This window comes from Trichinella spiralis (assembly GCF_000181795.1).
Source record: "Trichinella spiralis strain ISS 195 chromosome Unknown Scfld9, whole genome shotgun sequence".
NCBI lineage: Eukaryota > Metazoa > Nematoda > Enoplea > Trichinellida > Trichinellidae > Trichinella > Trichinella spiralis.
This window is the reverse complement of record NW_003526948.1, coordinates 5,958,990-5,975,896: the sequence shown is the minus strand read 5'-3', so window position 1 is coordinate 5,975,896 and position 16,907 is coordinate 5,958,990. Positions and strand designations below refer to the sequence as shown.

The 16,907-nt window shown below is 32.4% G+C and overlaps 5 protein-coding genes across 5 annotated transcripts; 2 read left to right on the top strand and 3 right to left on the bottom strand.

Annotated features, from left to right (window-relative positions):
- Nucleotides 1-52: 52 nt before the first annotated feature.
- Tsp_10521 (hypothetical protein) lies at nucleotides 53-907 on the bottom strand. Its single transcript, XM_003372251.1, is given in 4 exon segments — nucleotides 53-164; nucleotides 177-324; nucleotides 725-768; nucleotides 822-907. 4 exon segments carry the CDS (start codon nucleotides 905-907, stop codon nucleotides 53-55), a joined length of 390 nt encoding a protein of 129 aa, XP_003372299.1.
- A 4,721-nt stretch (nucleotides 908-5,628) lies between these two features.
- Nucleotides 5,629-6,520, bottom strand: Tsp_10522 (hypothetical protein). The gene is made up of 2 exons (XM_003372250.1): nucleotides 6,338-6,520; nucleotides 5,629-5,820 (listed from the first exon to the last, which is right to left on the bottom strand). Exons 1-2 carry the CDS (start codon nucleotides 6,518-6,520, stop codon nucleotides 5,629-5,631), a joined length of 375 nt encoding a protein of 124 aa, XP_003372298.1.
- A 1,796-nt stretch (nucleotides 6,521-8,316) lies between these two features.
- Tsp_10523 (hypothetical protein) lies at nucleotides 8,317-9,020 on the top strand. Its single transcript, XM_003372249.1, has 2 exons — nucleotides 8,317-8,381; nucleotides 8,756-9,020. Exons 1-2 carry the CDS (start codon nucleotides 8,317-8,319, stop codon nucleotides 9,018-9,020), a joined length of 330 nt encoding a protein of 109 aa, XP_003372297.1.
- Nucleotides 9,021-10,027: 1,007 nt separating this feature from the next.
- Tsp_10524 (hypothetical protein) lies at nucleotides 10,028-12,154 on the bottom strand. The gene is given in 5 exon segments (XM_003372248.1): nucleotides 10,028-10,144; nucleotides 10,156-10,245; nucleotides 11,143-11,216; nucleotides 11,902-12,056; nucleotides 12,102-12,154. 5 exon segments carry the CDS (start codon nucleotides 12,152-12,154, stop codon nucleotides 10,028-10,030), a joined length of 489 nt encoding a protein of 162 aa, XP_003372296.1.
- Nucleotides 12,155-16,122: 3,968 nt separating this feature from the next.
- On the top strand, nucleotides 16,123-16,811 carry Tsp_10525 (hypothetical protein). Its single transcript, XM_003372247.1, has 3 exons — nucleotides 16,123-16,256; nucleotides 16,460-16,622; nucleotides 16,713-16,811. Exons 1-3 carry the CDS (start codon nucleotides 16,123-16,125, stop codon nucleotides 16,809-16,811), a joined length of 396 nt encoding a protein of 131 aa, XP_003372295.1.
- The last annotated feature ends 96 nt before the right edge of the window (nucleotides 16,812-16,907 follow it).

Here is a 16,907-nt window from a genome sequence, read left to right as displayed (position 1 = left end):
TCGATCAATAGTATGAATCCATGCCAAGATTCACATCGACATTACACACAAATCACAGGGTCATCTCTTTAAACCCGGTCTCTGTCAGCACGGGACTAGGAGGCTCCGCCGAGGGAGTCCCCGTCACGGGCAGGAGGGCGGGGGGCGGCGCGGGGGCGGTCGGGCTGAAAAAAAACCTTGCTTGAGATCCCATTGCTGGGATCCGAGCAAGGCGGCAGGCCTCTGGTACCGCAACCGGGAGAGGAAGAGGTGAGCTTTGAAAATATGGACTTTCATCATTTGATACGGTTAGGGTCGCGTCGTGCAGTGTAACCCGTCGAACTCCTGCACACCACCCTATCTCACGTTCCTCCTATCCTTGCACTGCTATTCTCAAACATTTACTTATTCTAATACTCAAACTATAGCAGTGCTAAAAACTCACTATGCTCAAAAATTGTCCTTTGAAATGATCGACAAATTATTCAACCATTTCACTTTCCGCAAATGAACCCTAAACTCAACTCGACAAGGCATGGGACATGAAAACGTTCAAATGCGGAAAGCCACTCAAATTTATTAAAATAATACTCATGATCTATGTCCAGTTACTCTAATTAACAAACAACTGAATTAAATGCTCGATAACTTACAGCTCGAGTTTATATAAATTACAGACTCAAGAACTCCTCAGTGAACTTTAACTAATTAGCCTAACTCAAAGAATTATACTTACCGAACTTACCCTTGTCTTCTGGATGTCTTCTTTTATCTTCTATTCTTCTGTATCTAAATGTAGAATAATTAATTTAATGAAATAATGTTATAATAAATAAAAAAACAAAGCCGTTTTTATTATTCTTCTTCGTCCATCATCGCATTGAAAACGCCATTGTTCATTCGCCGCACATCGTTCGCCTACAATCATTTGAAATGAATTTCTAGAGCAACTAATAGTCGCCTCAGGAAAATTTACATAAAGTTCATCTCTACTGATTAACAAGTATGAAACGTATTTCTCATTTCCTTGAACAAATAATATGCAGGCCACGCATAAGCTCAAAAGCAAACAAACTGAAACTGCACTGAAATTTGCTTTCAAACTAGACAACGCCCATGTTTGATAAGATAACATTTTTCTATATCTAATAACACACCTTACTCAGTATTTAAAGCGGAAGTAGATCGAGCAAACATCGCTGTCGATGCTTCTGCTAGTCAACAAAGTCAATTTATCTAGCGCACTGCTAATATGAAGTTAATTTTCAAACGGCCCAATTTGCATAAAAGACAGACACTGCGCACGTAGCGTTAAACACCGGCTTACGTAAGTTGGATATGCTACTCTAATATGAATTAGAACATAATGTCAACAAAAAATAAACAATAATGGAGCACACTGGTTGCGCTCTATGCCAAGCATAATTAACTACATAAAAATTTTGATTTATCTAATGTTTTCATTGTGAAAAATTTAGTAAAAAATATAAAATGATAATAAAATTACATTGAAAACGGTATTTTTCTGTCGTGCATAATAGATAACACTAGACGCTTAGTCATATTCGACCTGCTAAGTTGAAAATGAAATTGAATGCCATAAGCAAGTGTAAATTGAAAATTTTGTCTTCTTCTCCAATTAAATCTAGACGATTACCTAAAATAGCAAATTGAAATATGGATTTGTTCAAAACCTTCAATGTTCAACTGTATGCAATTGAGAAGTTTGTTCTAAAAGTACTTCAAGTTTTATGCATCTTCAAATTGAAAAGTGCTTAAATACTTAAATATACATGCATTCACAGCAAAACATCAGGAAAATAAGTTTCAGCATTAAATTTTCACCTGAATCTAGCATTTTGCACTCGCACCTTGGTTACGCTGCGGCACCGTTTATCGAACACCACCGTAATAAAGTAATAACTATGCATTCATTTCTTTGTCTATTACTTAGTAACCTTCTTATCATTAATTTGGCAATTTAAATAATGCATCTTACTGTATCTTCAATTATTAATTATCTTTCCGTGATATTATTTTTGAAGTGCAATTTAACTTCATATTATAAAAGATGTTTTTACTTTTTCTCTTTCCATCTGCTTTATTTCTCTTTTATGCTTTGTATTATGTGCTCATGTAAGATAAAAATGTCTGCTAGAAATACGTCATTTATGTAAAATAAGACTTGTATTTATTTCACAGACATCATTGAAGCTGTGCTGCGGTCAAGCCGGCTATCATCAGTTAGATTAATACTTGCAGATTTTCATATACACTCAATTTATTGCTTTGTGATTCATGCCTGAATTCCAGATATATTTTAATGTCGTTAGTGATTGTTGTCATTTGTACTTGTTTGCGCACAACGTGATGTCTAATGATTTTCTGCAAGCTTTACATTCCCACGTCAGCGCAACAAAAAGGCCAACCTGATTAACGGGTACCATTTTCCAGTATCCGCTACAGATGAACTTTCTTTAAACGGCTTCCCTATTTTGCACCTATCTACGCAAAAATTCTGCCTACTTTATCATACGTAAATTTACGAGCCCCAGGTGTGAATGGCTGTCACTATGACGAGTTTTATTCGTTCACCTTGCATGTCTGATTCTTGTATAAATCGCACATACACACTAAAAACCTCTTCTCCCCCTTCCCCTCTTCGAGCATCCATTTCAGCTCCCAAATCTGTCACCCACCCGCCACCCTTACTATCTCTTCCCTTATAGCCTTAATCAACCGATTTTTTATAATATTGCTGCAGGAAATGTTGCCCTTAGCTGCTTTTTTATATTTCCTGATTCTTGCGTAACTGACACTTCCATGAAAATCTGAATATGCTTGAAATGCTACGATGAGTAGTATAAACTGATGTTGAGGGTGCCGTAAGATAGAATGTGTTGCTTGTGAAATTTTGTGCGGTCAAACCACATTATATCAGCAGAAAATTAATTATGGAGTAGATATAAAACCGATAGTGCATATTCACAGTTTTGTAAAAAGAAATTATATTCCATCATTTAATGAAAAATATACAGAGACGTTTATTTTATAAAGAGGGGCGGATGTAGTATACAACAGATTTATCATGTACATGTATTATTATACATGAGAGTCTGAAGAGGAATAAAATAGTACCGTATTTTCATTTAAACAAAATTTCAGTCTAAAGCACGTGATAGAATAACTTTCAAATTAAGAATTTTAATTGTATTTCGAAAGAACGACAAGTTTTGATTCCGTTTGAAAAAAAGACTTTTCTGTTACCAGGTCAATATCAATGGAAAAGTCAGAATGAATGTACACATCACGGCAAATCCGTTTAGTCGTTCTTCAGTCATGGTAGTCCAGAAATAGCTTTTAAGATATTTCACTGCAGTAAAGCTTCGTTCTGCGCTGGCTGCGGCGACTGGGTGAATGGTGAAAATCCGTAGGACTAAGGACACGATCAGTTAATAATCGCTGTTGTTGAATTTTAGTGCATAACCAAATCAAATGCCAAAAGTGCTATGTTCGCTGAAAATCACGTATGCTAGATGCCTTTCTAGGAAGTTACAGATTGGCAACTTTCCTACGTATTAAGATAAGCATAATGCGCTAACTTTAGAGGCCATTTATAACGAAATTATTCAGCATAAAAATTATCCATAACGATGTTATTCATTACTGCCAACATCTGCCATTCACAACAAGTTGAAATTTCTATAAAATATTTGACTATTTTAATGAATACATATAAATGCGATATAAATGAGAAGGAAAAGAAGAGAAATAAAACTTAGAGAGCAAATAAGTATGCAAGGAAAATGATTTTGTGAAGGTTTATCGCAAATGCTTAAATAATCAAGCAAAGAGAAGTACCTTCTTCAAATAAAATTTGTTCCCGACCTGTCTTTATTGCTTACAGCATCCTGAAATTTACTAGGCAGTTTCCAGAGGAACTCTCCAAAACATTATCTTATATTAATATAAAACTATAACAATCGAAAAAGTCCAAATTTTGAAAAAAATTTTCCGCCGATTTTCGCAAAAACAACCAAATCTATTGCCCATAAATTTTTGCAATTTTTGAGAAAAATTTTTTGCTCCAAAAATTAAGGCAATTGATATACATCGGTAGGGGATTATATGCTAACTGTTATAAAATTATCTCGACGGCTCCTGAATGCGTATTTGTTGAGATATGCCAAAAAATATAAAACCAATATTAGATTGTGACGGCATCAAAACAAAAAAATGAAAAATAAAGGCTAAATCAGGGTGTGCATATGGAATAGCTTCATTAATTTTTCCAACGTGTCTATCAATGTTTTCACCCGAAAAAAGGAATTTATTTGAATTAGAATTGTTTCTGATTTTCATTTTTGCAAACAAGATACTTTCAAAATTGAAAATTTTTGTTCATTGCATTTTTTAATTGATTGCAATTCACAAATAAGAATTATCCAAAAATATCCAATTGAAAAGCTATTTTCGTGCAATATGCCGGTTTTTCTCTTCTATAAATGTCAAATGCTTAAACTGGCAACTCTATCAAATTTATCAAAAAATCATCGATTGCGTGTTATTGAAAATTTACATACCTTTCATAGGAACTGAATTGCTTGCACGTATCACCAAATTATTTTATAATTCGCCGTACTTTTTGAGAAGAATCGAATAATTTTCACTCTACTTACTGGTGGATACCTCTAAAATTCGAACAAGTACTATGTATGAGCCCAATAATTTGACATCACTTGTGAATTTATTTATTTTCCTAGCATTTGTAATAAAGTTTTTCCCTGGGCGACTACATATTATACTAATTATGCAAATCACCATTGCATCGTTGTTACTTAGCGAAAGTACAATCAAATAGCCACACATGTGGTATCAATCAGATGCGTAATCAATGAAAAACATGGCAATTAGGATCACATTGTTTTGATTCGCAGCAATTAATGATTATTTAACAGCAATAATTTCAGGAATTCAATTCAAATGATCATTAAAAAAACCATAAATTAGTAGAAATTTAACAGATTTGATATCAAAAATGTCTCATGTGCATAAATTGGCATTCATTGCTTCCGTTAAAAGAGCCTTACTGATGAGCAAATTCCCTGTGTATTAAGTTAGGCAGTATTCAAATTTAAATTCCAGAAATATTGGGTAGTTTCTAATGGAATTTTGCTCAACATTATTGGTAATCATTGTGAATGTCTAAAAATCAAAAAAACTCCAAATTTCGAAAAAAGGACTTTCGCGGATTTCATTAAATACAACCAAGTCTATAGCCCATGAAATTTGCAATTTTTGAGATACACCTTGGAAACCAAAAAGGGACTTCATGGGTATCAATCGATCAGAAACGATTAGAATTGCACAACAAAGACATCCACGATGTTATAGTTTGTGTAGTTCTCGAGATATACGCTAAAATGTATGAAGTTTCTCTTTGTATTCAGATATGAATATTGCCAGAATTTCTAAACAGAGGAGAGGGGCAACGCCATACAAATCATTTTCATGATTACAGCAATCGGTATAGCATAACCATCCTTTAACAGGGATCATTTCCAGGCGAGAACGTCATTCACCTAAACACAGTTTTCTTTGTCTTTGTATTATACACCAGGTAATGCTTCATTAGATTAGGCTGAATTTTCATATCTGAATCAGAAACAGATTGATATGATTTCTTCTAGATGCTAATATGAAGATTGCCTTGAATGTCCCTCGCACATTTTCAAACAACAGGGATGTATCGCCAGCATTTTGATTGATGGCAACGTGCACTTCAGAGTAAAGCTTGACAAGAGAAGCTTGGCTAACATACAAACTGTGTGATATGTAGTTCTGAAATTGGGACCATCATGTTTGCAGAATTTTTTACAAATGTAGATGAAGTAACTAAAAAGAAAACATACAACAATAAGCAAACAACAAGCTACTATGCAATTCTTCATCATAGACAGTAAAGAAAATATCATTGCAGACACAAGTCATACCATTCAACATCCATCATTGCAACTGAAAACGAATAACTGAACGCAGAACAAACAAATGAAAATTTGCATGGAGCTTCTCTCAAGAAAGCAAGAAACAAGTGTTTAGGGCAGTGGTTCTCAAACTTTATTGGGTTGTAACCCACGTTCGAAAACAGTAATTTTTCTCGACCCACCTGCTTGCAATGCATATTTTAAAAGGCAAGAGGGGTGAAATAAAAAAAATATCCGTTTAATACTTTTAATTTTCTAATGAATACGCCTAATTATAATGTATAAGTTTATTTGTTAAATGCATAATGAAGTGTATGCGAACAGTGGGCTTGTTTTTGGTTTTGATTGATGACTTCTTCGAAGTCCACACTAACGTAGTAAAACGAGTAGTAATAAGCAGTAAAAGGAAGCAGCACTTTTAATGCTGCGGTGGAAAGAGTTGGATATTTGATTTGAATTGATGGATAAAACTGTGTTAATGTTTTACGATCAAAACTGACTTTAAACAAAGAATCTTCAGACAAATCGATTAATTCTCCATCTGCTTTTGTGGACATGCCGGCACGGACAACACCTGAGTGCTATGAGTAGCCGGACAGAAATAGTGATTCTCAGGTCATAAGTAACTGCATCACAGCTTAGTAGTTCACCGAACAATTTTCTACGAGTAAAAATCTGCTAACAAAAATAAAAACTACTTCTGTACTTTAATATTTTACGTCACCCATCCAAAAACTGCTCGCGACCCACACTTTGAGAACCACTGCATTATAGTATTCATTCGCAGAACCGTTTAAAATTAAAGTTGCATTGTAATAAAGGCAACTAACTGCATGATGAAAAGTTTACTGAAAAGTTATTTCATAATTTATTTTTATATTCCAATGATTTAAATTCTGTCATATTACAAAGTAATTTCAATCTACATTAATAAGTCGATGCAGTATGCATGGATGTATTAATGAATTAAATATAGACTGTCTTTATAAAAATGTAAATATAAATTAGATCTGTTTCAGCTATTGATATGAGATATGTTGATATGTGAGATGATTATTTTTTTGCATCTTATTTTGGATATATTTTACAATTTAGTGCATATTAAATGTGATCAACTACACGTGCATCGAATAATAAATCAATTATTGCCATACTTGCGTGTTTATTTATAAATGTTCAATTGCAAAATAATTTGCATGCAATATTACTAAACATATAGGCATCTTTGTTTTATATAAAAATTAATTAAATGCAAAGGACCATCATATAAAAGAAGAAATATTTGATGTTGCAGGAATATAACTGAAATGTTTTTTATAGTTTGCATTTAATAAATTTAAACATTTTAATTCGAACAGCGCTATACTCATATTTTTTAATGCAGCAATTATTTGCTATTTAGAAAAGTAAAAATAAAAACGTAATTGTAAACTGTGCAAATTCAGAAATGAGCAACTAATTATGCCAAAATTATAATTAAAAAATGCAATGATCACCGCTGTGATATTATTATCAGTGGTAAATAGTTGACTGTAGTTTTTATATCGACGTACGATTAAATGAACTTAATAATATAATAATTATTGGAATTTTTCAAAATTTTAATTTTATACATAAATTTTATATCAGTTTGTTTAATATCAGTTACATATATAACTCATTTTTTTTGAAACTGTATTATGAATCTATGAATTTTTATCTGATCTTCTTTTCAATATAACAATTCTATTCATTGATTTTTCACAAATCAAAGCAACTCTTGCTCAATTGACAGATGCATTTAAATTTTACTGGAGCATACAGTGAAATCTTTGACTTCAACTTCACATAATGGAATTGTAGAAAGAAGGTATTTGTATTTTGCATAATTAATCACTTTGCACTTTATAATTGCCGTGCAACAATATTGCAATGAAGTTGTACTACATGAAAAATTCAAAGCGTTCATTTTTATAGTGAAATTTATCATTATACATTTTAATAAGTGAGCAATTCACAATACTTGGAAAAATATTTATTGATTATAGCTGCTTATTGTTTCAAAGTGTTATTATTTTTATAATGCTAACTAAATAATAAGTTTTTGACAAAAATGACACGCACACAGTCAATCAATACTACCATAATTCATACACATATTTGATCATTTTGAAATTGATAAAAAAATGATGTCTACATTTTACTTTTACATTGATATGAGCAGCCTGTGGTATACTGTAAATAGATTTTGTTTGCAGAAGTTACTAATTTTTATGAAGTCTGTTACATTCTTTAGCAATATTTGGATAAGCTAAGATAAAACATTTTGCTAAATCAACATTTGAAAAAAATCACTTGCTATATATAATATATAATGCTGTTAAAAGTTGAAGAAATTTCTTCACTTGCATATGAGAATTTTTTGATGACATACAAACGGTTAGCTTTATTCTGTGCATAAAATTTTCAATAATATTGAAGACTGTTACTGCATAAAATGATAGAACCTTTTGCATAAAAACGACTACATGAATAACACCTTAAATATGAAAGAATTTTGAACATTTTTCTAAGTTTTAAAAATTTATAAAAAAAGTCATTCAAACAGACAAAGATAAAATAAAAATATTTTTCAAATGGCAATAAATTTTGATAAAATCATAAAAGTTGCGAGTTATACCCTGGTGCAATTAAAAAATTTTTTCTTCTGGAAATGCAGAAATTATATTTCTTTGCCGCCTGTTAAGTGAAACAAATATAATTTTTTGATTTATTATCTTCTATTTGAAAAAGAAAATTTCAACATATGACAGACAGAATACGAAGCAAGTTTGCGATAATTTTTCATGGATTTTGAACAATAGAAAAGAACATTTGTGCAAAATTGCAAATGCAATATTTGAAGCGGTTTATATTTTATCTGCGGCAATATCAAAGCTTCGGCATATTTGTATCGAGATGAACACAAGTCGACCTCATTTTGGCCAGTGTCAGGGGAGAAAAGACGCACACACCGGCGGCGACCGGCGTGCAATCATGCCTGCGATCGATCAAGAGCGATGCTTAATTTATTATTAATTGTTCTCAAGAGCTTGAATAACAAAAGCTAAGATTTGTCCTGCTTCAATGACGCGACGCCGTCAAGCGTCCAGTACACCTGATTTAAGCTTCAAAAGCAATGCATGCCAATTTGCCCGCCAGCCTACATGGAAATGTCCAACTCAGGAGAAGCTCTAACGCGGCGATGCATCAAAAATTGAACACTTAGCAGCGGTCAGTGTCTTGTTAACTTGTTGTGAATGACCCTTCAATCAGAATGATTAATCCAGTCGATTAGCCATCCGCATGACAACTACCAGCTAGCTGATTTGCGATGATAAAAGAACCTTCAACCGAGGCAACAATTGCACTCACAGCATGATCCTACTTGGCAACTTGATTTCAAAATCAGCTCAAAATCCGACTCAATTTTGCATAATGTACATTCGATAAAGAAAAATCCAACATCAACATAAACAATTATTTAACGTGAAAAGTTATGAAATGATATATATATACAGTTGTCCAATGACAATACAGAAGTCAAGAAAAAAACAGCAGTCAACTTACACTGTACCGTCAGTTGTTTAATTTGAAACACAAGCAAAGCGTTAAGTTGTTTCCTTTATCATCAACCAAGCAACAAGCGATGTATTAATAGAATTATAAATAAGTAACGTGTATTGTAAGTTGTTGTGTGTTTACTCGCGTTGTACAGAAAGACAGATGAAATTTGAATTTCAAAAATTTGCATAAATTATGTTAACAGGCATTGAACACTATTTAAAGAAAACAAACTGTATGTATGTATGTATAAGAAAATACTTTGAGATAATATTACGTTTATTATTTGCAATAATAGTTTGGTTGGTTTGTGGTGAAAAATTTTTTATGCCCGGATGAGAAAAATGCTCATTCAATTGACGAAAATTGGCAACTTGAAGAATACTCGTCGAGAGTTTTGTTCACAATGTCATCGTTGTGTGGGCAAAGTATCAATTCAAATAGACCAGGGCGACCTCCGGGTAGGTAGAACCAAATATTGTTCATTGAAAAGAGCCACGATGATGATGCATCAACTGGTAGTTTTGTTCACTGAATTCACCGGCATACTGACGAGCCGAAGTGCCGTTTATTCCTTTTTCCTTCCACAAAAGCCCATGCTAAAGTAAACAATGTCCATTAACGGCAACTGGTCATTTTTGTTGGAATTCCAAGAAAGCGGCCGTGTTGATTTTGCTTGCGCCTGTCGTTGATGGCAATTCTGCTAAGAAAGCACGTTTTCAATCCGTCAACACAACGCCAAATTTCAGCTGACCTGCCTGCATGCTTGCTTGCCGTTATGCTTACGGAAGTTCCTGAACCATAGTACAACTCTACCGTTGGTTATTTATTGTTCCATTTCTTTTTTATAGACATTTATTTGCTTTTATCCGCCCATCACATGCTAACTGACTTCTATGATGACGAAGCTAATTGTAACAAAGCAACAATCATTAATCAGATGAATATATTTTTTCTGATCCATTCGTTTCGAAAATAATTTGACAACATTCTATTTCAATTTGCATAACTATTTCATAGATTTGTCGACTTGTTTGTGAAATGAAGGTGCGTTTGAAAATAGAATTCGATCAACAATCGAATTCCAAAAGCAAAACTCAACCACATGCACAACAAATATGTTGTACGCATGAGATGATGTAAAATAAAAATTTAATACAATTTTTTATATGAAGTAAAATGATTAGAAAATAAAAACTAATAAATAACGAAAACGTTTGTGCAAACAAATTTTTGCCTTTCACAAATGCGTGAGATGATGCTACAACGTATAATTTGAAAATTAATAAAACAAATTCTATCAAATTACTTTTCACTATTCTCATCTATTGGTCACTATTAAATGGACGTTAGTATTTTTATTGGAAAGTTTCTTTTTCGAAGCAAAAATAATCTACATTTCAAAGTCCCAAAATTTTTTAGTTAATACAGAATTTGAAAAAAAACAATCATTACTAGACGACAAATTAAAATATTATTCTGTAATAAATTTATGATAAAAATGTATGTGTAGCTGTTATTTAAAATTCCAAAAAGAAAAAAGCTGATGGTGTTTGTAAGCAAATGACTTGTCGAAGAAGAGGAATTAATAATTAACAGGTGACCCATCGTCGATAGAATCCATTTCATTGCACGGAATATCTGAATAGCTTGGTATCAAGTGAAATAGAACTTAAAATTCATAGCTTTTATTGATAAACTTCAATATCCGGAAACGTCATGCTATACATTAATTGATGATTCAAATTTCTCAGAATAAACCAACATCTGGCTTATAATTTCAATATGTTGAAGTTTTTATATCATAAAGTAGACTTTTTTTATTTATTATCAGTTTAAATATTTTCCTTTTATATTAATACAGTCAAAATGGATGTTCAACGTGTACTAATAGTTGTTTTTTATAACTTCAGCAAACTGTATTGTTAAAATGGCAGTATTCGAAATTTTTAAAAGGAAAAAACCAATCTACTTATAAATTTCGATTATTTGAAATCAATCACTGAAAAACCGAAAAAAATGTTCACAAAAGCATTTTGCATAATTAAATCAGATTGTACGCTGTGACAATGCATTCGGTATTTGATTGTATTAAAAGATATATTATCATAACTTGATGAATTCCAAGTGTACAGCGTTTGTTTATTTATTTCAACAGAAAACGAAAGTTCTTATTTTATATACTGCCAAATGAAAGTCAGTTAGAGCAAACTCTTCAGAATTGGACAAATAGCAGAAGTTCATTTCACTAAAATGGCTTTCCAAGATGCAACAAATGATATTGTTGCCCATTCCTAAAAGCAAAGCAACAAGTGAAAGAAGAAAGAATACAGTATAATGCAATAAGCAAGCAAACGCGACCAGCATCGTGACTTGTTTGCCCTAAAGAGACAAGCCCGACAAGCTCCCGAGGCAACAAGAGGCCGACAAATGCATTGCAGAAGCTCCGCCTCCATGTTGCTTGTTTTCTTCGGACAATTGCTTTTGTCACTACTGCTGCTACTACTACCACTAGCACAAGGCAAGCATAATAACTTAACCGTCAAGATTGCTTACTTGCCGCTTGATACACCGTTTATAGTTTCTTTTCTAAGTTCCATTACTGGCATTATATATTTCATCATTATCATCATTTCACCACCAACGTCATACCAAGTAAGTTAATTTGAAATTTAATCATCAGTTTCTTATTAAAAAATGAGTACAAATTTATTTATTTATTTGAGAATTTATATTTAAAAGAAGTGTTGCAACTGGGCTTAATTTGAATATAATGTATCCTGTATAATGCGCAGTCATTTCATCATAAGGATACACAAAAATTAATGACATTCAGTTGAAGACGACACAGCAGTTGTGACAGCTCCAGTGCATCATAGGCAGTTACTAGAAAATTAAAAGTTTGGTTTAAGGGCGACAGGCCGACGATCATAGAAATACATAATAATGTAAAATTTATTCCGAATCGAACAATTCATCCGCGGGTGAATGTAATTTATCTCAGATAATGAGGAGAATCATTGCGACCACTAAGTCAGGAGAATGTCGATCTTCTTTTCTTGTGATGTTTCGCAGAAGTCTTTATCGAACGCCAGGTGTTCATTGATTATGCAGCATTTCTTCGAGCGGTGGCCACATTCATTTCAACATTTTTATTCGATCTAATTAGTCAGAGAAGATTTTGACTATTATTAGTCAAGCAGAACAATCTTTTCTGCTATGTGAAATTAAAGACACCTCTTGTTGCAACAGTCCAATTACCTTTCTCTGTCTTTTGTGAGTGCCACTTTTTCAACTGCCAAACTAACACAAAATTATCACTGACATCAGAATTCGACGACCTCTTTATTGGATATTTAGTTTGCTTAAGAAACAATGCGTCATAGCTTCACTGATCTCACCTCAAGATTGGGATTGTAGATGCTGAACTTACTGCGACATGAAACTGTTGTTGTGTGAAGGCATGCCTAATAGCTGTATTAATAACAACCAGCAATATATTGGACCATATGAAACTAAATTCTCAGCAAGTTACACTGCACTTACTTTGAAGATTTTCTGAAGTGTCTGCATCTGAACTTTACAGGTAAAATTTCTTTATTATAAATTTTTCATGATATATTTTTTTCTCACAAAATCTTACATCTATATAATATATATATATATATGTATGCTCAAATAATTGGCAGTTTAATCTTTCACATTATGCATTTTCACTACATTGACATATCTTTCAGTATTTTGATATGTATGATAAACTTACTAATTATTTATGCAGCTTTCTCAAAATCACATTCAATAAACAATACACACACAGTACATGCATGCAACAATTTTAGCTTAGCGCTTGATCGAATTTTTGTAAAGATTTATTTACTTCGAATAATTTGTAGTGAAACATGAATTTGAATTTTTTCATTTCAAAATTTTATCCATGTTGAACAGAAAAGCATGAAATTGACTAAAAAACAAATATTAAATGTTTACCAATATTGTTTCGTTTACTGCTAAATTTCAATAAAAGCTAAAGTCAAGCAACAAACTCTAATATAGTTTGTAAATTTTTTTCTGTATAATTCGCAGAAAATGATAATATGTAAAATTTATAGTACACTAATAAAAGAAACATTCTTGTATAAATATCTATATATGAGCTATGTAAAGTGCATGTCAACTATATATTCATTTTTTGTATCAAATAGTTTAAAGATTGAAATAATGATAGTAATATCAATTATTCTAGATGATTTCAGTAGCAGAAATTTATGGCAACAATATATTATTTACACTTGAAAACTTACTGAATGAACAGTATGCATTAAGTTTGAAAACCTTTTTTTAACAAATGGGCAATTTAAAAATAAAAATTTAGTGTAACAAATAAATACATTAGTCAGTATTATTTAGCTTTTAAGGCAAACCGAGAAAATTGCTGATTGGTGATTTAAAGTGCCTAGCAACGTCAATGATAGATGTGTCATTCAGTTGTAATTATCTTTATTTTCTTCTTTTTTTGAATATTCCTTCGAGCAATTGATCACCACGAGGTGATGTGAACAATCGTTTTGTACTCGCACCACCACCATCTGTTTACATGTTATGCGAAATTACGCTGGATTTTTTTCTCTTCGTGACTCATTCAATCTGTATTTCTGTGAAGTTTGGTTCATGATGAATATATACATATATTTTTATTTATTTATCCTTTTCTTTGTATTACATATTCAGAATTATACGCACAGATAAAATGCTGCACACGCTTATTTATAGGTCATTTGGCATAATTAAGAAAGCGATTTTGACAAAACAATAATGTCTCGTTTAATTGAATATATCAAAGCAGTAAACATAAGTTCAAATGTTATCAATTTATATGAAAAAAAAATATTTCCCAAAATTTAAAATATAACAGTGAAGTGGGACATTTTGTTCGCTTTTACTTTTTGATTTGCACTGTGGTGATGATTGATGTTAAGCAAGTGGTAGACTGAGCAATTAATCATACTTGATACGATGGTCAATATTATAAGCTTTCTCAAAACAATTCCATTTATTGTAAAGTGCACTTAAAGCAAAGCAATTTCTTACCTCCTAGCTTTATAGACATTTCTCATCCAGCATACTTTTAACGCGTTGTTCATTTATTACAGGTCCACTGTTTCAAAAGTTATGCAATTAATAATAATTATGCAATTATGAGATAGAATATTTATTTACTTATCGTTCAGTTTTACTGATTGACCGATTTATTTACACAATGTAAAATGTATATTTCAGGTATTTCACCATGTGAACCGTTGGCTCATAATAAGTAAAAATAACTGAATATTAATTATTAAACGTACAAAATGGAATTTCGTTATGCACAAATTTTTTCATCACTGCAAACAATATGAAATATGATTTATTCACATATGGCGCTAACGCGGCTTTCTCTTTTGTTGTGCGCAAAATATTTTGCACTAAGATTTTTATTTTTAAAATTTTTAACGCTTCATTTCTCCCACCTGTGTTTTTGACATCTCAGTTTGAATTTTCAATTTGCAAACATTTTTTCAATCTCAAACTGTCAGTTTCTCAAATGCTACCTCTTGAATGATTAAATAGAAAAAGTATAATTTAAGTAATCCGCATGCGTGTAATAAACAATGAAACGTAATTTAAATTGTGAATAAAAAAAATACACAGACATACAATTAATTTTTGATCAATTAAAATAATGGGAATGAAAAATAAAGATCAGGTAAAGCATAAAATTAGACTGAATATGTAATTCATAGCCATTGCAAAAACGAAACCAAGTTGTTGTCCGTTTGCAACATTCACTTTTTTAATAGTGTACACTTCACCGTATTATTTCTTTTATTCATACTGAAGTTGAAAAATATAGAGTAAAAGCAAAAATATGTAAAAGTGCTTAGAATGTAACTTTAATGCAATTACACAATGCACAAAATAAATGAAAAATACATGTTCAGAAATATGAATCACAACACTTGCAGAATATATGATAATTCAAAAATGGACAGTGTCGCGTACATCTTTCAAATATGCAATGCTTCTTTATTTTTCCTACTTAACGTTCTAATCTCAGATATGATAATTTCTTGTAAACATATAACACCCTGATATTATAATCTTGAATAAACAATCTGCTCAATGGTCAAATTAATAATTTAATAATGGTAAGAAATTGTAAATAAGTATATCTAATATCGCGATGGAAAAACAAATGCACAAGTTCATTTCATCACTGAAACTATTTTACCCACATAGTTTAAATTGAAAACTGTTTTCTTCTTTTTTTTTCTTCCAATTTTTGCTAAAGTACTAAGTTTCTAATACAGGAAAAGGAGCAATTGAACAGAACAGTTTTTCAGTTTTCCTTTTTTTTCTTTCTTTCTTTTTTATTATTTTTTTGGAGTAATTTTTTGAATGTATCAATCCGATCAACCGTTTTTTCCCTTGGACAAGCTTGAAAAGTTGTGAAAGCATTGTGAAAAGAGTCGACTGACTATCTGAAGTTGCAAATGTTACAAGAAGAAATATTGGGGGAAAAGTTGTTTTTCACCATCCAATGGGTGTGACGTTGGCGTCATCTTTGCACAGTGAGAAAAAGTCGACAAAGCGATGCCAATCGTTATCACAATCTTACAATGGAATCGGCCGGATATTTTTTTTTTCAACTCTCAGAACCGAACTCGCATCTTTGTTTGTCATTGTTTGTACTGTTTCAAATTGAACAAACTAAGCAAGAAGTGTGAAAAATGGACGTATGCGAAAAGTTGGGATGTGTCAGTTGGTGCAGTGGGTGAAGTACAAATTTTTCATTTTGCATTTTTGATTATTGCTTGAAGAGCGAATGAAAATTATTGCGGATGGTTGAAGAAAGCATTCTGAGTGTGGAATGTTAGCTTCGCCGATGGCGTGACCATTCGATGTCAGCGAGAGCCAGTTGTTGCCGACAGCTTGAATCAATCAAAGCATCGGTTGGGTGCCGAACGCGCTGGGGCGGAAAGGTGGAATCGAGCTGCAACGTCGCCGATTCAAATTGTTTATGGTCAAGCGCAATTGCAGGTAATAACTTATAATTAGCCGGTAAATGCTCAGATGCATTTGCGATTAAAATTGACGACCGACCGGACAATCGCGTCCACATAATGGTAGGCTGATCGACGGCCCGGCGCCGGAAGACTCCCAAAGACGCTTGTCACGACAGCGCCACGTGCCATCAACCTCAAAAGAGGTACAGTTGAGACGAGCTAACAGCACCGCTTATCGATAATTCAGGTCTGCTTCACTGTTGCGTCGAATCGCTAGTATGCATTCACAAAGGGAAATCTTTAACGTTTACTGTAATGC